At 49.5% G+C, this 27,227-nt stretch overlaps 1 protein-coding gene and 3 long non-coding RNA genes across 5 annotated transcripts; all 4 read right to left on the bottom strand.

The window, feature by feature from the left end:
• Window positions 1-40: 40 nt before the first annotated feature.
• On the bottom strand, window positions 41-4,941 carry LOC125324250. Its single transcript, XR_007202890.1, has 4 exons — window positions 4,782-4,941; window positions 2,643-2,775; window positions 842-947; window positions 41-81 (listed from the first exon to the last, which is right to left on the bottom strand). It is a non-coding gene; the product is annotated as an uncharacterized LOC125324250 (long non-coding RNA).
• A 1,145-nt stretch (window positions 4,942-6,086) lies between these two features.
• LOC125322669 lies at window positions 6,087-8,641 on the bottom strand. The gene is made up of 3 exons (XR_007202151.1): window positions 8,610-8,641; window positions 7,130-7,218; window positions 6,087-6,179 (listed from the first exon to the last, which is right to left on the bottom strand). It is a non-coding gene; the product is annotated as an uncharacterized LOC125322669 (long non-coding RNA).
• A 5,649-nt stretch (window positions 8,642-14,290) lies between these two features.
• LOC125323469 (TOG array regulator of axonemal microtubules protein 2-like) lies at window positions 14,291-22,689 on the bottom strand. Of its 2 annotated transcripts, XM_048298455.1 has the most exons (5): window positions 22,658-22,689; window positions 21,598-21,701; window positions 18,673-18,877; window positions 17,273-17,489; window positions 14,291-14,671 (listed from the first exon to the last, which is right to left on the bottom strand). In XM_048298455.1, exons 1-5 carry the CDS (start codon window positions 22,667-22,669, stop codon window positions 14,436-14,438), a joined length of 774 nt encoding a protein of 257 aa, XP_048154412.1. In that variant the 5' UTR covers window positions 22,670-22,689; the 3' UTR covers window positions 14,291-14,435. The 2 variants fall into 2 exon arrangements, with proteins under 2 accessions (XP_048154412.1, XP_048154411.1); XM_048298454.1 differs by lacking the exon at window positions 14,291-14,671 and having other exon boundaries at window positions 16,898-17,489.
• A 46-nt stretch (window positions 22,690-22,735) lies between these two features.
• LOC125322551 lies at window positions 22,736-25,659 on the bottom strand. Its single transcript, XR_007202072.1, has 3 exons — window positions 25,618-25,659; window positions 23,964-24,116; window positions 22,736-22,775 (listed from the first exon to the last, which is right to left on the bottom strand). It is a non-coding gene; the product is annotated as an uncharacterized LOC125322551 (long non-coding RNA).
• Between the last annotated feature and the right edge of the window lie 1,568 nt (window positions 25,660-27,227).

Below are 27,227 nucleotides of genomic sequence, written 5' to 3'. Positions count from 1 at the left end.
CATGTCCTTCTGCAAGGTCACAAAGAGCTCTCCAAGAGTGACGATTGCAGAGTAAGACACCTTTGAGCGAAGGTTGGTCACCTGGGGAAGTCATGAGGGGAAACATAAGAATCACCTTGAAAAGAAAACCAGTTGCCTTAGACAAAAGTCCCAGGAAATGACAACACTTCCCGCTGTGTCCAGGGGAACACAAAAGCACAGGCAGAGCAGAAGAGCACAAGCACAGAAAGGCACTTAACTCTGGCACCTACTTGTGCTAGGCCTCAGGCCTGCTTCCTGCAGGCCTAAAACATATTATTTCACTTAAAGTGTTCTACTTAATTCTTCTGGAATGTCCACTGCTTTGGTTTTAGGCCCTTTTATTCAAAAAACAAAGAAACAAATTAAAGCAAGGGCTGCTCTCAAGCCATAAAGGCACAAGTCATAAAGACAAAAGAGTCATTTGCTCCTGTTTGAAAAAGTAACAGCAGCAGTTGAAGCCCTCAGCCAGGAAACAGAAAACACAGGCTCAAGTCTACAGACTAATTGGCAGTGTTGAATTACAGCTTGGGCAGAGATTTGGACTGCAGCAAATAACATAATTAGTGTCTCCGCTTCTGCATTTGCACGTTGCATTGTAATGGCAGCTCGCTCCAAGAGGAGAGTGTCAGATGCCCGACCTACTAGTAAATAGAGCTACATGTGCACACAGATCCTATAGAGAGCTGACAGACATGAGAAAGATAAGGTCTAGAAACAGAAATGAAGGCAGTTCCTGAGCACACAGGGAGATGAACAAGCACATATCTACTCTACACACCGTGTAAGAAGCACGGAGGACGATTCAGAACAATGTTCTTACCTCGTTGGTAAGTGCCAAGCAAACCTCACGAAGTCTACAAAGAAGGACTTCTGAGTGGGACTCAGCCAGGTGTTTGATGCTGAAGAGTCCCTTCTCCTTCAGCTCCCTGAAAGGCAAGTACCAAAAAGAGTGACTTTCTCTCCACCCAAGAACTAGGCAGCACCCTCTGAATTTACCAGGCTGGCGGCTCAGTCAAACAAAGGGAGGTGCTTTTCAAGCAGTACTTGATGAAATCGTGGAACTCGCTGCCACAGGTTGCTGTGGCTGTCAAAAGCATACACAAATCCAAGAGGCAAATAGAGGGCTTTCAGAGTCTTCATTTGTGGCCGTTTAACAAGACAGCCTTTCTGAAGTCTCTGGCACATGAAGTCCCTATGTCAGTGCTTCCTGGAGGCTGTGAGACCGTGCCATGCTGCTGTTTCTTGTCACCTCCCTGTACCTGTCCCTGAGACACAGTCCCACTGGGCTGTGTCTGGGGCATTTTCCTTCTTTGCCAGCCCCAGCAGGCAGTTCAGCAGTGAGAGTCTGCACTGGCACTCTGTAGCTGAGTTTCCACTCTGCAATCTAGGCCTGTCTGTCACCCACTCCACTCCACCTCACACATTCCCCAAGAAAGCAGCAGGATGCCCCAGAAGATTCCACACCCGGGCAAGAACAGCTGAAAGTCTAGCTTTTCCCAAAAGCCCCTACCTAAAACAGCAGCAACATGTTATTTACAAGGTGCAAACAACTCCCTCTCTCAGCACTTGCTTTGGGCAGGACCTGAGCTACAGGAAGGCGCATGATGCATCGGGGCTGCAGCGCAGGGCTGGCGGCCGATGCCACGGGCATCCCTGAGTGTCACCCGGACCCCCCCACAGCTGCAGAAGCTCTCTGCACCTCACAGGGCACCAAACAGAAATGGGGAAGAGAAAGCAGAAGAGACAGGGCAGAGCAAAGGCGACTGCACAAGGAGATGCATTGCAGCAGATTTTTCATGCTTATCCCAGGGTGAATGGAGTCCTTATCCCAGGGTGAATGAAGCATCCAGCAGTGAGTAGATGATAACCCAGACATCAAAAAGACAACCAATATCACCTAACATTTGTGGGGTTATCACCTCTGGGCCTCTACAGGCCTCCTTCTGTCTGTGTCTAAGTTTGGGACACATTGTGAGTATTGACAAAACATCTCAGGCCCATATGAAGCAGTGAGAAGGAAACAGTTGACTTGCAAAAGTGCAAGATTCCTAGAGGATTTTATTTCTTTTTCCTTCTCTTCTGCCACGAGCCCCTCAGGACTAATGACAGGCTGAGTGACTCTATAGCACAACTCAGTGCATTTCTCAGAAAGAAGAACTCCCTGTAGCTGCTCCTGGGACTCACATGCAGAAGGTCACAGGCAGACCCTGACTCCTGCATCTGCTGCCAGCAGTGGGGCCAGAGACAAATCTTACTCAGTCCCACTGGGCCCCGAGGCACCCAAATCTCTACACTCCAAACTGCTGCCATCCTGCTTCTGGCTTCAGCCAGCAAATCATCTTGTCCCACAGCTTTCTCTCTTCCCTCAAGATTTCCTTTGCAGCCCCACAGAGCAGCAGGCAAAGCGAGGAAACAGCACGGACCTGCTACAGCTGGAGCACTGCTGCAGACCAAGGCCAAGAAAAGGCTGCTCTCAAATCTTTATCCTCTCTCTGCTCTGGAGTGGTTTCACTGGTGCCCCTCGGCTCTCTGGGCTGTTGGGGCTCAGAGGCACTAGCAAGATGCTCTCCTAACCTACCTTAACGCTAAGAGGGAGACAGAGTGAACGGGGCCTTTCTTACCAGTCATCGCTGCTGAGCAAGGAGAGTGCCTCGAGCAAGGACTGCTGTGGCTCCAAAGAGGCTCCGTCCTTCTGCCCCTTCCCACGGAGCGGCTCCTCTCGGCGCTCGGCACCAGTGGCCGTCTGCGGGGTCACTGTAAGGAGAGGGTCAGCCATGAGCGCTGCAGCCCCGGGCAAGGCACCCCGCCATGGAGCGGCCTGCAGCCCCATCTCCCAGCCAGGCTTCCATGAGGTACAAACTGGCACTGGCTCAGAGAATTCCCTGCTCTCTGGCTCCTTGCTTTCTCCCAGCCCCCCCAGCTGGGCACAGCTCCTTGGCTCAACCTGACAATTGCCCACACAGCGCCAGCTCCCAAGTGCCACAGGTACCACAGCCAGCGGCACGTTCCTGAGGCCGCAGAGCTCCCACTCCCTGTGAGACAGTGCCCACCAGCAGGACTTGCTCCCCACGAGGGACCCCTCAGCTGCCTCTCCTGTCTCAGTGCCCTGATTTCCCCGAGCCCTGAGGACAGAGGCACTCTGCAACTCCCTGAGGAAAGACCTGCAGCTGCCTCGTGACAGCACCAAGCCGAGCCTGAACAAGCGAGTCCTGCTGGGCCCGGCTGAATCCCCTCAGAGCAGCTACCAGGGAACAGCGATACCTGACCCTTCACACCTCACAGCGCCTCTGTTCCCATTGGCTTCAAATATTCTAGACAGAGGGCAGCTGAGTGCACTTACATTTCAGCCTGCTCTTGGGAAGGGAGTAGTTCATGGATTTTGTTCTTTCCAAGCATCATGAATCTTTACTATTTCAATAAAGTACACACTGGCTGTATTTGAAAGATGCTGAGGTGAAATTTGTTTGTCCTCAAATGGACTTGTGTGCACACTGTGCAAGCCTAAGCTTTCTCTTGTGGAAAAATGGAATCTCTAGCCCAGATGGTTGATAAAAAAGCCTTCCAAATGCAAATTGATGATAAGAATACGTAAATACAGATGCAAATTGTTGGCAGACACAATCTCTTGATAGTCAGTTTACAAGGTATGAGAAAATTCAGATGATAAATGCATTTCTTAAGAAACCCACTTGTCATCCAAAGGACTCTTGATCATCAATTTCATGTCATGCACTCAACAGGTCGTTTTCTAATGTGTACAAGGAAACATCTGAGCTGTCTCAAATGATGGAGTTTAAATATTGCACAGAATCTAGAATATTCAGATGGGAGCTATCTGGCTGTCACTGATGTACCCCTGTCACTGCCATCAGTGGTGTCACTGCAGAAGGATGTCGATGTACACATCTATATTCAATAGGAATGGGGATCCACGTCAGGCTAGTTCTGGTCAATTGTGAGCATGGAAGTAGCATCACTAGAAAAGAGCACTCAAAGTATCATTCCTAGCTCCCTTCTTCTTCTCTCACCCTACTCAGGATCATAGCACAGGCAGGCTGCCCTCACAGGAGAGGCAAGAGCCACTAGGGACTATGTGCTATGTATTCACTGCAGGCAGCAAACAGCCTGGGAGCACCAGGCAGCCCCTCCTGGCTGTCACCTGCTACACAGGCTGCTGTATTTGGGTGGGGTGACACAGGAGGCGCTGCTTGTTCCCTCTTGGCATTGCAGGCCGTGGGATGGCAGCGGCAAGAAGCCATTGGGCACTTCTGGGAGCAGCAGCACGGCTGCACCAAGTGGCTGACTGCCATGCAGAGACAACCCTTGCTGGGAGAGCAGGAAAGCTGGCTGCAGAGGCAGACAGCAGCACAGGCAGAGGGCCAAGATGGAGAGTGGACAATTGATCGTGGTGGTACTCGTAGGTGCACAGTGAGCACACCCTGCCAGACTGCCCCGAGCTCATCCCTGCAGTTACAGCTGCCTCCTGGCACCAGTGCTGTAGTTTGCTCTATCAGGATGGGCAAAAGCCAGAGCTTAGGTCTTTACCACTACTTTATGCAGCTCAGCTTTCCAATGGATCAATAAGAACCAACTGCTCCAGTTCTGCCGAGCTGGAGTAACTCAAGAGTAGATTTGCTGTTCATTCTCAGCACAGGCTATGAACCCAAGATCCCAGCTGTGGTGGCTGAATCAGGAGGCAGTTTGTGCTCCTTGTGCAAGGAAAACCGGTGCAGGAAAATGCTGCTGTGGAGCAGGCTTACCTGAGGAGCTGCGTGGGAAGCTGCCGTCTCCATGGATGATGGGCTTCTTGGACAGTAAGGGCACGTTGTCCTGCTTCCTCAAGACCTTCTTCTTCAAGGCACTACCAGGGTGTTTCCTCTGCACACTGGAAGCTGTGCCATTGACAGGCAGTAGGCTAAAGCCTGCAGGGACCAAAGAGGAGCTTAGAAGTGGAGGGTGACAATGGAAAGGCCCAGAAAACTTGCTGGAGCTGGGTAACATCTCTTTGTTATCCCAAAGAACTTCAAGTATAACAGTGGCACAGAACCATGGGAAAGTGATCACAGAATCCTAGAAGAGTTTATGTGGGAAGGCACCTTTAACCACCATCTAGTCCAGCCCCCATGAGCAGGGACATCTTCAGCACGAGCAGCTTCCTCAGGGCCCCATCTAACATGGCCTTGAACACCTTCAAGGATCGATCAACAACAGCTTCTCAGGGCAAACTCTTCCAGTGTTTCATCTCCTTCATTATAAAGAAATTCTTCCTAATATCTAATCAAAATCTACCCTCTTCTGGTTTAAAACCAAATTGCAGTGATGCTTCCCCGAAGAAACAAGGAAACCCCAGTATTGCTTTGCTTTTGTTTTCCTGTTTCAGAGGCTGGCTGGGGAAGTTACCAAAAGAAAGCGCAGATAACCTTGCGTGATGCCCTCGGGCTGAGTGCTGCCTCCTGAGGTCCCTGCTGCTGCCCTGGGGCAGCGCACACAGCACTGCAGTCAGAGCCCCTCAGCCCGGATTCAGTCGGCAACGCTGCTTGCTCCTGGGGCTACAACAGAAGCACTGGCTCGGGGCTTCAGCACAGCTCTACAGCACCAGCTCCTCAGCAGGGAGTGGTGGGAGAAGGGTCTCTGGGGTTTTCATTAGAAGGAGTTGAATTTTGTTTCTTCCAGGTTGCACCTTGGTTGAAAAGCATTCTTTTGGACCCACTTTTCCTGGAGGCTGCTATCCAGGAGAGAGTCTGAAGCCCCAGTGTACTTTGCAAGACAGAATTTTACACTCTGAAGGACTTCAGAGGGGAAGGTGGGAAGCTGATATTCTGTTACGGACTCAGTGAGGCCATGGGCAAGACACTTCATGCCTCTCCATTTTTCTTTGGGGACCGGAAACACATCCTATGCAAACTCCCACTCAGATGCAAATGTAACAGCCCCCCAGTCTGAGGGCAACACTGTGCAGAGGGCAAGCAAGTGATCAGAAAGGACCACAGGTGTAGCAACCACTTACTTGCCGCAGCTGCATCCCCGGGGTCAACTCTCTGTGGAGGCAGCTGCAAAGACGTTTCCTTTTCTCTCTCTGTCTTGATCTCTTTCTCCAAAAGCTCCATTGGCATCCGCTCTAAGTTCCTTTGAGCCAACTTGCCCAATGCAGCACGGACCTACATGCAATGGGAATGCATCACAGACTGTAAGCAGAGACACACAAACCAGACACAACATCTCATCAGGAGCACAGAGTCCATAGAGTTCCACAGTCCTTGATGCAGCTCCATGTACATTCCAATGGTTTCTGAAGAATGTCTCCTGTCCTCACCTTGGCAATTACACACAGTGAGGTGGAACGCTTTATTGCCATAACCTCCCACTGCTCCAAGGTACTGTTTCTCAGCCTGTGTCAGGAGGCCCTGCTTGAAGCAAGAAAATCACAGGAGTGCTCCAAGACAGATGAAGAGCCTACGTGATCAGTGAGCAGGCAGTTCCCTTCCTACAGGCCATGGCAGGAGAATAAAAACCATGTGCAATACGCAGCAAGGAGGGGTAAGTAGCTGTTGCTTAACACTCATGGCCAGGAATTGCAGCTGTTTCTCACTTCTGGCTACTGAAGGACTCAGCTGCTCTCGGAGACCGTGAGGCCAAAAAGAGGAGTCACGTGAAAACAAGTTGCAGAAACATTGATGTTAATGCATGGAAAAATTGAGAATGAGAGGGCTGTGAGATACAGAAAGAAAGGTAACCAGGAAAAATCAAACTCTCCCATTTTATTTTGCACCCTTGCTTACACTCAGCATTAGAATCCTTGCTTCTGTGCTTCCCAGGATGCACTTTGCCCACATTCACTGATGTGTAGCTTGCTCTGCCATTCAGAACTTCTCTACAAGGGCCTTTGCACATAAAGAATGCTTCTGGCATGACCTTAGCACCATCTCCAAACCAGTGACCTTGCCACCACTGGAAATAGCCAAGCAATTGCTCTGTAGCTGTCAAATATATTCCCAAGAGAATCCCCACCCCCCAAGAGTGGAAGATTATGATTTTCAGGGACAGTTTGGGCCTAGCACTAAACAGTCACTGGAAAGGAAGTCTGCTCATCCCTGTCCTTATCCCTCACCTTTCCAAAGCCATCCTTCAGGGCTTCGGCACTCGTAAGGCCAGCACTGGTGGGGTGATCCGTCTCCTTGGCCTGGCTCACTGGGAGGCCTGTTAATGGAAGCAAAGGTTCCTGTAAATCTCTGGCACACTTCAAGCCCCCAACAGCGCCTTGCTGGGCAACAGGCAAGACAGCTTCCAGATTGCAGAGCTCTGATAAGACCCAGAGATTGTGTCTGAGAGCAGCAAGCTACATATGCCTAGAACCTCTCCCAATGGATGGGCTACTGCCACAGTGCACTGGCAGCAGACATGGCATTGCTCTGTGGCCAGCAGAATGAAACCTCCTGCATGATGGAGGCCTCAGCCCTGGATGCTGGAGAGCTGCTGTGTTTGATAGAGAAGGGCAGAGACGGAGCTTGCTCTTGACAGAGATTCTTATCTGCCCTAATTCATGCTGATTTTAGTAAACATCTTCTCCCTGGTTCCTAAAAGAACTCCCGGGTTCTAATACCCGTAAGCATTTAGATCAATATTTTCTTCTCTTTGTGGCAATATTTTAGAGGACATGAAAAGAAAAGCTTAGGATTGCAGGAGTGTTAGCAAAACGTGAATTGTGTTCTTGAAACTGGATAATTTGCTTTCCCCGAGGATTTTCATTCTAAACTGTGTGAGATTGGGCCACTTTCAGGCCAGTCTGACTAAAGGCTGATTTTCCTAATGGAAGTGGAACAATGTAGCTCATTCTGAAACACTCTCCAACAGAGCCCTTAAAACTCAGAGGATGAATCACTCTTTACATGGCTTCACAGAGGATTAAATCACGTGGCAGCAAAGTAGCAAAAAACCAATGTCTTAAATCTGGATTTTTTGCCCTGCAAAATGGTCAGCTTAATAATAAAAAAGAGTTAGATATGGGCTTTGAGGAAGGAGGGCTATTCTGGATTGGGGGCAAGGCCTTGGAAGGTAAGAGCATCTGAGAAGTTGACAGGGAAACTACTGACTCCAGGGTAACCTCCTTGGGACCAGTGCAGTCAGTCCCAAGTGCAAAGTGGAGACACAAAATATAATAGAGGCCACAATGACAACATAAAGCATCAGAAGCTACAGTATTTCATGTGAGAGATTCCCTGGAAACTTCTAAAGAGCTGCACAGGGAAACACTCTCCTGCCAGCAGCCACTTGAGGCAGGCCAGGGAGACACCCTGACCCACTTGCACAGAGCCAGCACAGGAACAGCCTGGCCTCTGGGCTGCCCTGGGACAGCAGGGAGCCCAGAGGCCTGTGCTTTCCAGGAATGGCTCAGCTGCACACGCACCCTCCTGCTCCTCTCCTGGCCCCACAGCTGAGCAGCCCTACAGCTCCACGGGGCACTGGGAGCAGCACAGCTCAGTGCAGGGGGCACATGCAGGGCAGAACTGTTCCCTGGCAATGTGCCCAGGCTCTCTAGGCTGGCACAAGAGCCTTCCTCCCGCCAGAGAGCGGTCCAGCTCCCGCCTTACCTCTTTGTGAGGCTGAGCCATGCTCAGCCTTCACCTTGTGCTCCCTGGCAGTGACCCCGGGGGCAGCGCTGCTCAGCTGCCCCTGCCAGGGCTCCTGGGCCAAGGCCCCCTGAGCAGGCTGCGAGCGGAGACCTGCACTGCCAAGGCCGGGCTTCCGCGCATCCGTCTCCAAGCCGAAAAGTTCAGCCAGTTCCCTTGGGAACAGAGGCATCCCAGGTCCTATCACACACCATGAACTCTTTCCCTTCTTCCTCTGGGTTTTTGTTGTAGACTCAGAAGAAGCTGTAGATCAGGTACAAGGGAAGAAGTGAGTTAGTTGAACTCCCACCTTTACAATCACCACAACTAATGGGTGAGGCACTCGAGGGGTTATTTATTATTGAGAAGATCACTTTGTTTTTATTTTTCATGAAACTAGCATCACTATAATTGCTCTGAACTGTATGGAGCTGGCAGGACAGGAGAGAGAGGTTCCACTACTTTGCTTCTGTGCTGCTCATGGCTCATCCACTACTTGGGGATCCCTTTCCTTCCAAACAGTTGGCAACCCACAGGGGTCTCTAGAATTTGACAATTCCACCTAGGAAGTAATTGCTTTCCCAAGCCAGTTTTCAAGGCCTTTGTTTCTGTAACTCCCCCTCAGTTCTTGGTTGGGTTTTCTTGGTGGTTTTTATTTCTCTTTACAACAAAGGCAGTGCTGGGACACAAACAATGGCACCACGTGTTAGAAGCAAAAGAAGATTTGCAATCCCCATTACATGTCCCCACTATTCAAGCAGCCCATATCTGTAGGGAACACATTGTTCATGCAAACGCCCCAGCTTTCTCTGCTTTGTTGCTCCAGGAGTTTATTCCCTGCTTTCCTTCCTGCAGAGACACCCAAACCCAACATAAACATGACCTGCCTCAAAACATTTCTGATCTTCGCTAATCCTGACAATTCAAAATTTTCTTAATGGAAACGGCATGGTGCAGGTTAATCTGAAATGCTCTCCAACAGAGCTTTTGAAACTCAGAGAACTAATCATTCTGTACAGGCCTCCACCAATGATAAATCGTTTTTCTGCATCAGCAAAATTGTTTCTTCAAATCTCATCTCTCCTATCATTCCATGCCCAGAGATGGCAAAGGAACAACAACCCTGGCATTGAGGCTTTGAACTTGAAAGCAGGGACTGACACACATGCACCAGACACCTCATTTGGTCTGGCACAACTCTTCTTGTCAGGGATCAGGCAAGGCAGGGACGGGGGACAAGGCAGAAGGCATCTCCTCCCCCAGCCTCAGCCTGCAATACTGACATGGGCAGAGAGAGTCGGGGAAGAGATTTGCCATCGTGAACCTGCCATAGGTGGCTTTAGGCTTGTGCTGTCAGAGGATGACAAACTCTGATCCTGCATAGGCTGCATCCATTTGGAAGTCTCCTTCCCCTTAACTGGAACATTCACAAGGCCTTTCTGTCTAAGGAGGTTTCCCTATTTCTTCCCGTGCAAAACCAGGCAATGTCCATGAATCTCCTTCAGATCTCAAAGGGTTCAGCGCAGAAACTGCCCCAAGGGAAGGTGTTCTCCTTCTTCCTTCAAAGGCAGGAGGAAGGAGTGGGAACATTTCTCCTTTCATGCTAAATGTCTTTTTTTCTCTACTAATTATGACCTTAGAAAGGGTGCAGGGAGATGAAAGGCATGTGCAGGATGGAGAGGAATGTTTTCTTTTCCTGTGGCGCATTTCCCGAGCCCCAAGGTACCAGTGCAGCTCCTGGAGTAATTTTCACTGCACCACCGGAGCACACTCCCAGTGACCAGGCTCTGGGAGAATCCACTGAGCCCATCAAGGAATTGAAAGGAATTTGAAGACATTTAAACCAGGATGGTTTTCAACCAAACTGCCACAATGCCACCCCTGGGTCAGCATTCCAATGGTCATTTTAGGACAGACATGCCCTGTACCTACTTGCATGTTCAGAGTTCTTCTCTTTGCTTCTTCCACTGGATCTTGGCCTTGAGAAAAGGGAGGACAAAAGAACATATGAGGAGGTAGAAAGAGAAGGGCATGGAATGTGTGTAGCATCAAAGGAGGCAAACCTTCTTAGCATGGTCCCCCTGATGAAGGAGGAAATGCAACACATAAACCCAACACGATGCAAAGCTGAGGAATTGTCCTTAAGCTTTCAGGTGCTGGAGTCCCACAGAGCTTGCCAAGCTCCGGCTGAAACACAGCAGTCATTCTTCAACTTGCATCAGACCTGCCCAGTTCTCTCCTTTTGCAGCCAAGTGGCTCCTACAGCCTCTGTGAAGCAGCAAGAGCTGCTGAGCTGAGACACAAGTCTGTATGGAGGGCAGCTACTTTTGTTCTCCTGCCCAAGCTTGACTTTGCCTGCTCATGCCTTACACTGGTGACAGTCTCGGGCTACATGGCGTCATAGCACTGCTCTCTCCTGAGAATGACAGTACACCTCCTTGCTCTTTCAAGGACAAAAAGGCCTTTTCCAACTCAGCTGCTAGGTAAGGATATTCCGATTGCACTTTAAAAGCCCTACGGACGCTTTTCAATTGGAATGATACTTCTGGGACTCCTGCTTTATCCTTGTCACTAGGATAAGCTTGACAGCTACATTTTCTCACACATGTATCCAAGCCAATGTCTTTGCATCAGGTACAGTCCTATAACTCTTCTCTAGCACCTTGCCCTCTTTGATCTTAAGCCCAGATCGAAATACTAAACATCGATCAGATGATACATCTGTACCCCAAGTTTTATCTGGGCTCTGGTTTCACGGTGGAGGCCCAGGCACAGAGAAGTCACACCTGACATTTACAGGAGCAGCACCTGAATTTGCAGACACCTCCTCAGTAGCCAATATTTGCCCTGACATATCCTCATGGCTGCAGAAGTTGACAGGCAAGGATCACAGTATTCAAAGAACCACAGTATCCAGATCCATGCAATACAGTTCCCAAATGACAGCACAAACACCACAGAGGGAATCAGTAGCCAAGTCCAGCAGAGGACCTGTTCTGAGGTGCTCTTAAGCCCTGCCTCCTCTTCCCCACAACCACCTTTGCTCTTAGGGCATATGGTGTTGGCTTTGCCATTGTGCTGGATCACCACAGATGGGCAAAATGGGGAATACACTGAGGTTTGCCTAAATACAAGGGAGAGATGACTGTGGAAAATAACCTCACGAGACGGGAAGAGCGAGGCGAACAGCACACCGGAGCAGCAGACACCTTGGCTTACCTCATCTCCTGGGACTCCTGGAAATCCAGCTGCGGAGAGCTTGGGACAGACGCTGCCGCACTGCTCACAGGGGGACTCACTGCCTTGCGTATTGGGGGGATCAAAGGTGGTCCCAATGATCCCTTCTTCATATCCCCACCTCTGGAATGCACCGGGATCAAGGCAGCCTGGAAAGAGCAGAAGACTCAGATCAAGCATCCAGCCTCGCCCCCATTCATGCCTGAAGACATTTAGCCATGCTCTTAGCTGAGACCTGGCAGAGATGTCAAACTGATGGAGCAACTTGGTCTAGGACAGGGAATGGAAAGGGAAGTGGTCAGGGAGAGATCATGTCCCACATTTGCCACCGCTATCCCTGTGCTCACTTCTCTGGAAATGTGGCTACATTCCCAGATGGCATCCACATGTTTGGCACCAAGATGTTCTGCGGTGCCACTGCCTCCACTGGCCTTTTGGATCGTATGGGAATGGCCTTGGATCCCTATTCTCTCCCTGTCCCTAAAGCACCTAACAGCCAGTGCTGATCTCCAGCCAAGTCCCCACAAAGCCATCCTGCAGGATGTCCAAACCTGCTTTTCTCAAGCCCCTCATTTCTGCTGCTGCTTCCCTTCCCTTGTACAGTTCCCCAGCAGCCTTTGAGCCCCGATGCTGCTGAGCTCTGGGCATGCTCGGTGCTCTCCAGCTCCCACACATCCATCATCTCAGGCTCACTGGCATTTAGGAAGTTCTGCTGAGCTCCCTGCCCTGCTGCTCTCTGGAAGGCCTCTGCCTGCCCAAGTTGCTCCAGGGCCCCCATGCCATGTCCAGCAAGCAGGGTGGAGGCAGCGGGGGCAGATGCACACCCTTCCTTAGTATCCCATTGTCCCTGGCACAGCTAAAGAGCCAAATCAGGCCCTGTTCAAACTTCAGTGGAAGGATCAGTTCCTCTCAGGGATACGCTGGGCTCTTTCTCAGCAAGGCTGGAATCAAGTACACAAGCCTTGGGTTGGACATTCTGTTTACCAAAGCTGTTGTTCATCTGCCTCCTCCTGCACCCCACGGCAAACCCAAAACAACTGCAGGTCCTGGCCCTGCTGCAAAGGCAATCGTGGGGGTGGGCTCTGGGCTGCTCTCCCCATGGCCACCTGCCATCCCTTCCCTCTGGACAAAGCCATGACAGAATGCACAAAGCTGCCCAGAAGCTGAGGAAGTCTAGAAATAGCATCAGAGACAACTGGGCACAAGGGCATGGCTGTACAACTCAAAAGCTGACACAACCTGGAACTGACTTTGCAGGACTGCCTGTTCCAGCAAACACCTTTCTCCGTCCAAACCGGACACAGCTGACAGAAAACACCACCAAGACACAGAGATGGTTCACACATACCCGTAGTTTACTAAATGTAGAAGGATTGGTTCACAAGATTGGCCAACTTCAGCTGCTCTGACTGCCTGTTGGTGTTTTCTCAGCCATAAGACAGAGCAGGAGCCACAAGAGAGCCAGAAACCATTCAAAGACCTCCCCTGCTATTGATACCCGCTGAGGACATGAAGCCTGCACAACACACCCACTGCAAAGACAGCCTGAAGTGCAGTGTCCTGCTGAGCTCTCCCTTTGCTCAGCTGCTTCCCTGGCCTCACACCACAGCAAAAGGTCTCCGAGCTCTGCCTACAGCACATAAACTGGAAATCCACCAGACAGGACTTAGGTTGGTGTCCTTACCATATGTCCTTTTCTCTCTGAACTCAGCTCCTGCTTTTTTCTCCTGTCATCATCATTGCCGGTGACATTTTTCCCATTCTCCTGCTCTCTGCTACTTATTTTGTTTGTGTTAGAAGAAGGAGAGCTCTTCTGGATGGGAGGCAATGGCTTGGAGGGAAGGAGCATAGAGGGAGATTCCACGGTAAACTTCTTCGCAAGAGTGTAGCCAGTCAGTCCTGCAAAATGGAAACACAAAATATAACAGAGGCCACAATGACAACATAAAGCCTCTGAAGCTACAATATTTCATGTGAGAGATTCCCTGGAAACTTCTAAAGAGCTGCACAGGGAAACATGCTCCTGCCAGCAGCCACTTGAGGCAGACCAGGGAGACACCCTGACCCACTTGCACAGAGCCAGCACAGGAACAGCCTGGCCTCTGGGCTGCCCTGGGACAGCAGGGAGCCCAGAGGCCTGTGCTTTCCAGGAATGGCTCAGCTGCACACGCACCCTCCTGCTCCTCTCCCGGCCCCACAGCTGAGCAGCCCTACAGCTCCACGGGGCACTGGGAGCAGCACAGCTCAGTGCAGGGGGCACATGCAGGGCAGAACTGTTCCCTGGCAATGTGCCCAGGCTCTCTAGGCTGGCACAAGAGCCTTCCTCCCGCCAGAGAGCGGCCCAGCTCCCGCCTTACCTCTTTGTGAGGCTGAGCCATGCTCAGCCTTCACCTTGTCCTCAATTGGAAGTTGCTTCAGGCACCCCATGCCACGACTAGGAAGGGGGGTGGAGAGAGCGGGGGCAGGTGCACACCCTTCCTTTGCATTCTGTCCTTTTTGGCACAGCTAAGAAGTCACGTCCGGAGGTGTCCAACTCAGCACTTTGTCATCTTCCTGCAGGTCATTGAGCCTTCACCAGCCCAAAATGTCGGAGAGGTTTTCCCGCACATGCGGAGGCTGGCTGGCAGCATGCTTCCTCAGCTTGGCGCCCATCACCTTGTAGAGGGCGCAGGCAAGCTTGGTGACCACAGTGCGGACATTGGCGCTTCGGACAGGCAGCGCCTTGTTCCCCAGGAAGGACCAGAGCACGGGCAGGGCGTAGCGCTGGACGACTTCGGGGCTCCTGGGATAAACCCATGCCACAAGCGCTGCCGGAAGAGAGACGCAAACTTCTTAACCACCAGCCTTAATGCAAACAAGGATCTACCTCTAGTTGTGATTTTGGGAGTCTCTCTGGCTAAGATCAGTGAAATAACAGTGAGAGCCCCATGATCCAGAAATGGGCAAAGCAGCTGAACATCCCCAAAACAGAACCACCAAGCCCTCAGGACTAATTTCTCCAGATCTGAGCCTTGTACCTGTGGCAGACTTCACACCTTTACTAAATCATTCCACAATCTGTTTCCAGCATGATGAATGACCAAAATGTCAAATTGCTGTTTATTTCCATTTAGAAGTTGTCTAAACCCACTGCTGAAGGTTTGAAAGGCACTTTAGAGAGGAAATTGAGAGATTTCTAATAAAAAGGATGACTCCGTTTTTGTGACCTGGCTTAATTAGCAGTGGATTTAGACCCCGCTAAAGCAAGGCTATAAATAAAGCAAGGCTATACACTGTCTTCTCTAGTATATATTGAGGTTATCATTTTTCCATCCCTTGGCTATTGCTGACATAGCAAGCTCCTCTGAGCAATCAATTATCAGCTGCATTTGGAGCATTTTGGGCAGCGCTGACATAGGAAGACCCTGACTGCACACCCTGAAATGCTCAGTCCAATGGCACTTCCACAGCACAGGCAGGGAGCCTCAGCACTCTGCTTCTGCCCCTCTGCCCCCAAAGGCTGCCTTGCACAAAATCCGTGCCTCTAACATGTGTGCTGAGTTTGGACCTAAGCTGTGACCCCCAGGCACTGCAGGCTTCCGCCTCAAAACTTTCCAAGAGCAAAGCAAGAATTCTGTGAGGACAAAACAAACCGATCCCCTGAAACAGCATTTGCCACCATTTTCCCTAAAGGATCAGAGCTGTCCCTGAGCTTCCAAGAGAGGAGCCAGCTTGGGAATTTTTAGCCCCTCCCTTTCCTGGAGGCAGCTTCTGAGATGCCCCAGTGAGAGCTCAGCCCCGAGGCCGAGTGCCGCCCCCATCTCAGATGCTGCACACCTCTGCAGCAGCCAGGGAAAACCTGCCCAATACACCTTCCATGGGTATTGGGCAGGAGGGACAAGCTCAGCACCTCCTGATTTGGAGGAGCCACTCTAGTGTCTATTCACTGGCATTCCCTGTAAATTCTGCCTCGGAAGACCTCTTGCCTTAGAAGGGGAGGCCATACCTGAGAGATGCTCCGTGACATCCAGCAGAGCTTGGCCCTTCAGTTCACTCCTGCGGTGGCTGAACTCTTTCATCAGGGATACTTTATCTACAAGGGAAACACACATTTCTGCTCTCTCTTCTGAGGTCATAAGAGAAAGGACAGTGGGGAGGGAAAGGGCAGGGGCAACTACATTTTGCAAAAGAAAGGAAATTCCTGCCGATTTTTGAATCCTTTTCTTCTTTCCTTCCAGCCTACTTGGGAGGATTTTAAATTCCAAAAGAAAAGCTCTCCTTTCACATTTTAAATCCAAAGTTGTCTGCTGTACCAGGAGCTATGTTAAACATTTCACATCAGGGACCTCAAGAGTTCAATCACACGTAAGCAGTGAAAAGGTTTTGCATCCCAGAGCTTTGCAGAAGTGATCTTCTCTCTCCCCTATGGAAAAGGGTGAGAAGGCTCCAAAATGCACACCTCCGTTCCCACCTGAAGGATAAGCTGTTTTTAAATTGTCAGGTTACCTGTGTGGATCTAGGGACAAGACTCCAAGTTACTCATACAAGAGCTATTAGTGCTCAGTGCCTCAGTAGCCTGTGGGGTTCTGTAACATCTGTGAAATCAGATCTTGGCAGAGAGACTGGAAAATGAACTGATTTCCCAATACTTGACCGGCGTATGTATTTTGGTTTTTCTTGCGCCTATCTGTTGCGGTTTTGGGGGTCTCGTTTGAATTTAAACACTGTTGCCTGCATTGGCCTGCAAGCCTCGAGTCCTGCCACTCTAATAAGCCAAGGCAAGCTTTTCCTGGAGACAGAACGTGTGTGGGATGAAGTTTGGTCCCTCACAGGGTCACAGGGCTGGCAGTGACAAAGCAGGCAATCTGCTTCATTGGGAACCACTACAGAGCTACACCCCAGTGTGGGTTTCAGTAGCAGGGTATTATTAAGAGCTCCTTTCCTGCATGAGATACAAAAAGGAGGTCCCAAATGATCTTCATGCAAGCATGCAGTAAAGAACTGATCCTGCTGTCCTAATGAAGCTAATGCCTATGATGTGGAGCCTTCCAGGAGGCTGCTCTGCAGAGGTTCTGATGCGCCGCTGTCCCTTCATGCCAACAGCAAAGCTATTCATTTGGGAAGTCAACTGGGGCCCAGGCAAACTCCAAAAATCCCTTTGGCCCTGAATTCCAGCAAAGCTGTAGTCCAGCACTTCCTCTTCAGACAAGCAGCACAGAGCCAAGGGCTCCTGGGACTTTTGGGAAATGCTGATGCACATTCAAGCCTGGTGGGGGACTGGTGCGTAAGGACTGCACCTGCACAGCTTCTGGTGGATGTCAGCTGGAGGTTTCCACAGGCAACAACAGCTGTCAAGGCACTCAGCGTTCTCTTGACTCGCAGAGGCAGAGACACACTTGAGGAGAGTCCATGCCAGGGCTCAGCCTTACCTAAGTGAGCCATGGATTCTTCCAGCGCTTTCACAGCTGCGGCATAAACCCCGGGGTCCTTTGAGTTTAGGTTGTTTGTTATTCCTTCAACCAGACAGATGATCACCGGGTTTAAGCCATCTTTCAGGATGCCTACGATTTCAGCCAGCACGTCCAGCGCCTTCTGCTTCACTTTCTTGTGCGTATCACCAAGTCTCGGGACAAAATAATCAAAAATCTGTGAAGAGAACAAACAACATGAAAGCTGGATTAAAATGTCCTTGTTTGAGGAAGGGACGCAGAAGTGAGCACTCAGCAATGTAAAAGATGAAAGTGATCCTTCCTGTCAGGTCAGCACTTGCTTGCACAATTTCCCTGTTTTCCTGTGGGCCGCTCACTGGAATGGTTGCACAACCTCATGCTGGTTGAAAGATTTTCATATATTTTGAAGAGCTTTGGGTGGGGACAGAATAGTTCCTATGGTGTTTCTCTCCACATTTCAGTCATTAAATTCATCCCATTTATTGATGCAAAACAGTATCTTTGCTTTCGAAGTATGGAACCAGATATTTACAATGCCCCTTTTTCTACGCAGTTGTCTCAAGTTCTGAGGACAGTTACGATTTTGCCAAAACTATGGCTGGAGGAGATCCAGGTTTTGTTCCATCTGTCTCAGAACCTGTGTCTGGAGAAGTGCAGGGCTCTGATCAACTCTTCCAGGATCCAGACCAATTGTCTACCTAGCAGGTAGACTTCTGAAATTTAATGTGCTGGACCGCTCTCATTAGAGCAGGTTCAGTCCCTTGACAGCCACATTATCAGGCACCATTTTCTGGACAAAGGGAAAAAGCAGCTACTGGGACGAGAAGGAAGAGATCTGTCCCTAGCCATTTCCCTCCTTTTCCAAAGAGAAAAAAGACCCCCCCAAGAAGGGTGAGCACCGTCTTTACCAAGAGGACTAGGGATGCCGATGGAAACGAGTAACCAGAGTTGTGCCTGTGCAAGACAAGTCGGAGTTTACAGAAGTATCCTTTTAAAAAAAATTGGTTTAAACCTGCCCAGCCTGATACTTCTCTTCCCCATCCAAACCCATTTTTTTGTCTAGAGAATAATTGCCACGCTTTCAGTGGCTGGATTCCCTTCACTTAACCCAAGTGGGAGTAGGAGACAGCAGAAGTTACACCAGCAGAAAACTCTGTCCTCCTCTGATGAACAGCATCAATAGGCACCTGCCAGACAAATACATCTGGACCGAAAGAACTTGTCCTGAAGCGTGGACCTGAATTAAATATTTCAGGGTAAGAGGCACCAGCCTGTCCCACACAGCCAGGATGTAGTGCCAAGACACACTGAATTAACTTTCCTGCTGCAGGCTTGGGAAAGGAGCTAAAGGAAAGGAACAATGAAGACACCCTACATACTTGGACAGTGTTAGTGGAGACGAGCTGGGGGCTGCTTTTGCACAGGTCTAGGAGGAGTGCCACTCCTTCCATCCGTGTCTTAAACTCCTTGGCTTCCAGGAGATTGTACAGCTTCTGGAGCGACTCCGTTTCTTCCACAGCCGGAGGTAACGTGACCTGGGCTTTTGGGCGGCGTAGGAGGCGTCCATCAGAGGTAGACTTCACCCTGGAGAATAAAACCAAATGCGGACCTGTTGGTGATCATACCTTCAGTTAATTGTGAGCAGAACATCTTGGAGAGGTTTCCTAATGATGTGATTTCAAGCTAGAAAATCCTGATCTGAAAAACAACAGGAGACCTCATGACAATCTGTCATGGGTTAGCAAGCATAGTCCCGGAAGTGATGTCCTTGCAAAGGAGTGCTTACAGCTCCTTCTGTGACCTGACAGAACCTATCAGCTGGCCACTTTGAATATGGACAATTCTTTAAGCCACTTAAAGTTGTGACCGCCTCTGTGATCCACACTTAAGAACAGGAAACCCCGAGGCAGACTCTCTCTGTCTTGTTTCCGGTGCTGGGACAGGTGGCTGCGGGCCCCGTGTGGGGGCCAGCGGGCCCGGCCCAGGCCCTGCTCAGGCCAGGCCGGGTCGGGCCACGGCCATCCTGGAGCCGACGGGCCCTGTTCCACCCGCGGAACCCCCCCCACAGCAGGGCTGTGGGCAGCCGGAGCGGCTCGGCTCCCCCTCTCCAGAGCTGCCAAGATTCAGCTAAAGCTGCACGGCTGTCTGGCAGAGGTCATGTGACCAACAGCGATAAGCCACATTCCAGCTGCAAGGCCTAGGTGAGATTAACCCTTTTAGTGCTATGAAGAGCTGAAAACCGGAGGGAAGTGAAAGAGGAGATGCTTAAAGCTGAAATTCTGTTGTGAAGCTATGATCGATCAGAGTACCTGCTGTAATTTCATGAAGGCATGGGGGGTGGAGCATTCAACTTGTACTTGTGAGCAAAAGCACTTGCGCTGAGATAAGCAGATGCTGACGCAGCTGTAATTTCATGAGAAGTTTGAACAGGGAGAGATGGAAGTGATGAGGACTTTTGCTCCAAATGGAAAAGGAGAAAACCTCAGGTCCTAGAGATGCTCCCAGAGATAGTTCTAAAGAGGAAGATGAGGAAGACCCTTTGCTTCCAGGGAAGGAGAAGGGCCTCTATTCTTAGAAATGAAATACTCCCAGAGATGGGTGAAGAGAACTTTTGTTTCTGAACGGCTCAACCTTAAAATTTTACCCCAGCAATTCAAGAGTGGACCCTCGAAAGCAGTTGTGGGAAAAGCTGCAAGACGGGGGAAGGGACTCACATGCAAGCAGAGAACCAACCCGGGTGGCTGGCTCCTTGCGATAATGTTTTCATAGCATGGGCAAGAGACTCCTCTTCCTAAATGGACTGAACAAGGTTATTATGGAAGTGGTAAACAGACTGAACATCTCAAGGGCTGTCTTTTTACATTATCACTGCAAGAAGGGAGAAAGGCAGGGGGGAGGAGAAGTGTTCTGAAGGCGTGGTATGACTTTGTTTTTCTTCTTTTAGGTCTGTTAATAAACTTCTTTCTATTCTTTCAAGTTTGGTGACTGCTTTGCATTTCTCCTAATTCTTATCTCACAGAAGGTAAATAGTAATGAGTATTTTGGACCAAACCACTACACTAAATTGGTGTTTCTGCCTGGTTACAAACCAAACCCGCTACACAATCATTACAGGAGACAATCTGCAAGCAACATTCTCACCAGTGCTTACTCAGGAAAACCAAGGATGAGATGCATCTCACTTATCTCCAGACGGCTTCCCAGGTACACATGTCGCACTGCTTTGTGAAGAAAGAGAGACGCTACTTCCATGTTTAAATGCCTCATCATGAGGGAGGTGTGCGTCTTATAATAAGGAAACTCATCCCTCTGGAGAAGTGTCTCTACAGCAGGCATGACAATCTGGAAAAGTAGCTCAGATGCATCTGAACAGATGGATAGGGGCATATCTGAAGGATCCAGAAAATCCGTAACAGGGATAAAAACAGAAGCCAGACATCCCAGCACTACGCTCACATGATTGCTTCCCTAGAGACTAGATCCACAGCTTAACAAACCCACTGGGAACAACTCTCTTGAGCATGGGAAGATCCTGACTACGCTACTGAGGCATGTGGTCACTCTCCTGCCAGCGCTGAGCATGACAGAGCTAAATAAATCCCCTCTGTTATCAGAGGACAACAGGTACAAGTAGCTCTCCCACTGGCAGGAAGAGACAGCAAGGACCAAATTCCTGTCTCAAATGCTGATTGCAGCACAGGGGGAAATAAACCAAACATGCTGTCCATCAAGCAAACAGTATGAAGGACAGGAATGTCAAGACAAAACGTCCACATTGAGACACCTGTTGACCAAAGTTGCTCAGGAACTGGCTTGCTACTTACTACTCATCTTGGTACTGTCTGAGGGTAAGAAAACCATGACTCAGGAAGGCCAAACCACATGCATGGGAAGTGCTATTTTGGGGAACGGCATCTTGCTTCTAGACTGGGACTTCTCATCAAAACACCCATCTGAAAAAGACTGCTCTCAGAGGAAAAAAACCCTGCTTGAATTTACTTGTCCCAAGTGAGGCAGCGGAGACATGGCCCTCTCACAGCCTCCACAGCACTGTCCTTGCCACTGCACTGGATCTTCTGAGCTGCAACCAATGGGTGTCTTTTTGTCGCCCATTTTTTGTGGAAACCCTTCCAGAGAAGTTGTGTTCAGCATAATGCAGAAGGAGACATTTTTTATGATAGAGCATTTGTAGGGAAAGGAAACAATCTCTGGCACAGGTCATCTCCACCAGAAAGATTTTCCTGAGGAAGAGACATGTAAAGCTTGCCACGTGCTTTGTCACATCTAACTAAAGTGCTCAGTACCGTTTACTAGAAGGCAATGTGGCCTGGGGCTTCTTCGAGCCATCGCTCCTCTTCTTCACAGGCTTCTCGACAGATGGGTGTTCATCCTTCTGCGTTTCCATCCCCTACAAAGGCATAAAGAAACCCCATGGATCTTTAGAATGTAAAATAGGAAATTACCTGTTTAAAACACAACTTATAACCAGGATCACTGCTACCAAGGCTTGGGCAAACCTTTCCGAACTTACAGAAGGAAACAGGCCAGAGGTTCAGTGATGCCAACTCTTTGTTTTCAATAGCCCAAGGCAGGTTATGGCTGCTACCATACTGAGCAGCAGTCTAAAATCCCAAATGCATTCCTCTTGAGCATAAATGGGAATAATGCAAACTGGTAGGGAACTAATGCTCTTAAAGGAAGCTGCAGAAAAATTTGGACTCTTTGGAGGTTGGCCCATTGTGTTGGAAGTTGATTTGGTTCCACACTCACTCTCCCTGGTGCTGCACAAAGGCACACTCCCTTCTATAACGTAGGTAAAAAGAATAAAAAAATAACCCAGGCAAACAAATGATTTTCCTCTGGATGCTGCTGAATTCACCAAGCTTCTTCCAGCTGCACAGGGCATGACAGCAGGGCAGTATTCCCAGAAGACAGATAGTAATTGTAGGAATTGGGATTGACTGGGACATCTTTTGAATATTTGGAAATTTTCTTGGCACTACTGCTTCCTGTGTCTTTTGCAAAGACTCTGTTATCTCCAGAAGCACTGTTCTCACTTAATTGCGTCACTGGGGGCAGAGTAGGGATAGTGGGGTGGGGGGTTATGCTTAAATGTAAACCCATTTTCTCCTCTTTCCCTTCCCTGTTTGTGGCCAATATACAAAATATCCAATACCCCACTTTTCCCCTAATATTATCAATTCCTTTGTGCTCTGCAGATGAACAGGCTACGGATCAACAGTTCATTCCCAGGAGCAAAATGATTTGGCAGAAAAGGAATGAGATAAGATTAGGTATGTTTGATCTCATATCAGCAGTGGCAATACTTGCACAAAGGAGACATTTCTCCTACCAAGCACTTACTTTCTTCTTCATTCTTGTCAGAATATCTTCCAGGTCACGGGTGGAAAGAGATTGTTCCAAAAGCCTTTTAAATTTTTGGTGATTCAGCATCATTTTCACCATCTCCTGTCCATAATGCCTAAAACAAGAAAGAAAGAAAGAAAGAAAGAAAGAAAGAAGGAAAGAAAGAATAGAAGGTGAACAAACAAAGGAGGAGCATTAACAGAATAAGCTGATACCTTAAACTCAGCAGCTGCCATACCTGCATGAGAAGGCATTACCTACTCAGCAAAGAGAGAGGTTTACCTCCACTTGTCACTGCACAGTGCTGTCAGCTGAACACAAGAGGCAAGAGGAGAACGTGGGGCAACAGAAAAATACAATCTCACTCTGAAACTGTGGGTGCGCTTCTGTGGCATCGAAGGATCCCAGGGAACAAGCAAAACACCTCTGCTTTGAGTCAGAGCTTATTAGCAGTGTCTTGCTGCCATTGCACAGTAATTTGCCTTTCTTTAACTGGCAGGGAAGCCAGGACCAAATGCCTCATGCTTGCTTTTGATTATTCTATACCATATGTATGCACAGGGACAGCTAGTTGCTCATGCGTTCTTGGCAGCTATTAATGGGAATTGAATCCTCAAAGTGAGGGGATTTGGGTGGTTTGGGTTGATTTTGCCACTAGGAAACCACAGTTTTCTTCAAGAAGCAATTTGGAGGTCATTCAGCCACAGATAAGAGCATTATAGAAATCTGCAGAAGAGGTTTAGAAAGACTGAATACATTGGCTAAAGACCCCTGGAATATTTCTAGGAAAGTCTTAAGTTAATGAGAAATAGATGTATGCGATCCTTCAGTGATGAACATTAGACAACATTTTGGCTTTGTCTTGTGCACCTAAGGCCAAGCAAAACTGTTTGACTGGCTCATCTGATGGCTCTTTTGATCTCAGGAAAGAATCATTCAAGTCCCAGGAAGTTGGCAATGCTCCCTCTTGCGGGACAACCTCAGGTTCCCCAGCACAGTCATTTCCCCAGACAAGCCAGGGCAGTGGTCACAGCACCAAGCCTGACAGAGCTCAAGAAGCCTTTGGACAATGCTCTCGGGCACATGGAGTGACTCTTGGGGGGCCCTGCACACAGGCAGGAGCTGGACTCGATGACACTGATGGGTCCCTTCCAATTCAGCGTATTCCGTGACTCTGTGAACCTCATCCACACAGTGAGGGAACTTGATATTTCCTTTAGCTTCCACTCTTTTGTGGTTTTGCCCTTTACAGCCAGACACCCAACAGTTTTCCTGTTTTAGGAGGTGAAATGAAGATCATTACCTTGTGTCCTTGTGACAGTCCTGAGCAAGCGTCCCTGCCGCGTGCGCCAGCCTCTCAGCCCTGGGCGTTCCTGCGAGCTTCGTGACTCCAGTTTTCTCCATCAAGGACAGGAGGAGTTGGGCCGCGCACTTCCGCACCTGGACGTGGCGGCTCCTGGGAAGAAGAGAGCGGACACTGGGGCACAGGGAGCAGAGGGACACAGCGCAGGCCTTGGCCAGAGCATGCTCCCTGTCATTGCTGGGGGAAGGAGGCCTGGGTTCTCCCTGACACTTGGGACACCTGTAGAAGGTTCTGTCCGCAGAGAAACACAAAGTTAGCACTCTACAGAAGGACTGCCTGCAAGCAAGAGTGAGGAATTCAGTCTCCCTGCACTATCTGATACTCAACGTCTTTCCCCAAATTCACTCTGAGAAAGAGGGAAATTAAAGACAACCCAGGCTGATCCATCAGGAGCCAGCCACTACACAGACAGCCGCAGCAGGATTGAGGATATTTGCACCCATTTACCCCCAAATCTGCAGACCTTGGGAAAGAAACAAATGCAGGGAAAACACGCTGTGGGACATGAAGTTGCAGAATATTCTGCAATGCAGCCAGTTTCTTCTGTGAGGCTTGGCAAGAGATACATCTGAACGTTTCCCCCTTTTCCAAAGCTGAGGAAAGGGTGGCAGTCAGTTTAGCCAGCTTGTCCTGTTCTAGACAGTGTCTCTTGGGGACTATCAGGCCCAGCACCAACACTTAAGGCAGCACCTGCTTCAGCTGTCCCATGGCAGTCGGCCTGTGAAGGTGCCTGTACAATGATTCATCATCTCAAGGCTAACATGAGACATCAGTTTGAATAGCAAGTGGGCCTCTAAGGCCAGGACAGTCCTACAAGACTCCTCTTGGCAGGAGCTGCACCTGCTGTGCAGGCTGTGCCACACCCAGCACGTTCTCCCCCATGTGCTCCATGCCCCAGCAAGAACCCTCCTTACTTCTCAAGTGAATGGCATAATGAGGATGCATGGTTTTTCCCAAGGCCTCTGTGGTTAGGGCTGTGAAATATCAAAGAGCGCTCACAGCTGCAGTTGCAATTGTCCCTCTTCCCACAAAACCACAGGGCTCTATCCTTAGCCTTTGCAGGCACTTTCACTTGCCCACCATTCACCACATCTAGGCAACTCGGACAGACTGGGAGAACTCCAGGAAGCAGCAGCAAGCTGAGTCAGGGGAGGTTGAGCTTGGATATCAGGAAAAAGTTTTTCACCCAGAGGGTGGCTGGGCACTGGAACAGGCTCCCCAGGGCACTGGTCACAGCACCAAGCCTGAGAAAGTTCAGGAAGCCTTTGGACAACGCTCTCAGGCACATGGTGTGACCCTTGGCGTGTTTGTTCTGTGCAAGGGCAGGAGCTGGACTCGATGAGCCTGATGGGCCCCTTCCAACTCAGCATATTCTACAGCTCTGTGATTCTGTCAACTAAAGGGCTGCATGAGGGCAGAAATAGGTGACAAGAGGAAAGAAGTGAGGTTGATTGGAGAATCAAGTCACTGAGTTCACAGAAGATGCAGGATACAGGACCCTTCCCTCCCACCGTTCCCATTCTCTCTCTCAGCCCTTCTCCCCCCCCACACACAATAGAAGGTGAAGAATATCACTAAGAGAAGAAGAACCTACTGGACTCCACTGTCCATGAGAGCAGTCATTGCTCGTGCAGGAGTCACATGCTCCACCATGACTCCCAGGGTGTGACTGGCTGCTTTCTGAACAAACTCTGGGGAGTTCCACACCATCTGGAGAAGGACCCGAGCAACCTCATCCACCTCCGAGTCCATGTCCTTCTGCAAGGTCACAAAGAGCTCTCCAAGAGTGACGATTGCAGAGTAAGACACCTTTGAGCGAAGGTTGGTCACCTGGGGAAGTCATGCGGGGAAACATAAGAATCACCTTGAAAAGAAAACCAGTTGCCTTAGACAAAAGTCCCAGGAAATGACAACACTTCCCGCTGTGTCCAGGGGAACACAAAAGCACAGGCAGAGCAGAAGAGCACAAGCACAGAAAGGCACTTAACTCTGGCACCTACTTGTGCTAGGCCTCAGGCCTGCTTCCTGCAGGCCTAAAACATATTATTTCACTTAAAGTGTTCTACTTAATTCTTCTGGAATGTCCACTGCTTTGGTTTTAGGCCCTTTTATTCAAAAAACAAAGAAACAAATTAAAGCAAGGGCTGCTCTCAAGCCATAAAGGCACAAGTCATAAAGACAAAAGAGTCATTTGCTCCTGTTTGAAAAAGTAACAGCAGCAGTTGAAGCCCTCAGCCAGGAAACAGAAAACACAGGCTCAAGTCTACAGACTAATTGGCAGTGTTGAATTACAGCTTGGGCAGAGATTTGGACTGCAGCAAATAACATAATTAGTGTCTCCGCTTCTGCATTTGCACGTTGCATTGTAATGGCAGCTCGCTCCAAGAGGAGAGTGTCAGATGCCCGACCTACCAGTAAATAGAGCTACATGTGCACACAGATCCTATAGAGAGCTGACAGACATGAGAAAGATAAGGTCTAGAAACAGAAATGAAGGCAGTTCCTGAGCACACAGGGAGATGAACAAGCACATATCTACTCTACACACCGTGTAAGAAGCACGGAGGACGATTCAGAACAATGTTCTTACCTCGTTGGTAAGTGCCAAGCAAACCTCACGAAGTCTACAAAGAAGGACTTCTGAGTGGGACTCAGCCAGGTGTTTGATGCTGAAGAGTCCCTTCTCCTTCAGCTCCCTGAAAGGCAAGTACCAAAAAGATTGACTTTCTCTCCACCCAAGAACTAGGCAGCACCCTCTGAATTTACCAGGCTGGCGGCTCAGTCAAACAAAGGGAGGTGCTTTTCAAGCAGTACTTGATGAAATCGTGGAACTTGCTGCCACAGGTTGCTGTGGCTGTCAAAAGCATACACAAATCCAAGAGGCAAATAGAGGGCTTTCAGAGTCTTCATTTGTGGCCGTTTAACAAGACAGCCTTTCTGAAGTCTCTGGCACATGAAGTCCCTATGTCAGTGCTTCCTGGAGGCTGTGAGACCGTGCCATGCTGCTGTTTCTTGTCACCTCCCTGTACCTGTCCCTGAGACACAGTCCCATTGGGCTGTGTCTGGGGCATTTTCCTTCTTTGCCAGCTCCAGCAGGCAGTTCAGCAGTGAGAGTCTGCACTGGCACTCTGTAGCTGAGTTTCCACTCTGCAATCTAGGCCTGTCTGTCACCCACTCCACTCCACCTCACACATTCCCCAAGAA

The sequence above is a fragment of the Corvus hawaiiensis genome, chromosome 3 (genome assembly GCF_020740725.1).
Source record: "Corvus hawaiiensis isolate bCorHaw1 chromosome 3, bCorHaw1.pri.cur, whole genome shotgun sequence".
Lineage (NCBI taxonomy): Eukaryota > Metazoa > Chordata > Aves > Passeriformes > Corvidae > Corvus > Corvus hawaiiensis.
The sequence above is the reverse complement of the archived record's forward strand: the minus strand, read 5'-3'. Positions and strand labels throughout refer to the sequence as shown.

What these genes read in the sequence shown, in the direction of transcription:
- LOC125323469 (XM_048298454.1), bottom strand. An exon ending in ACATTGCCTTCTAGTAAACG is followed by an intron (nt 18,878 to 21,597) that starts GTACTGAGCACT and finishes TTTATTCTCCAG; the next exon opens with GGTGAAGTCTACCTCTGATG. An exon ending in TCTCCACTAACACTGTCCAA is followed by an intron (nt 17,490 to 18,672) that starts GTATGTAGGGTG and finishes TTCTCTTCACAG; the next exon opens with ATTTTTGATTATTTTGTCCC.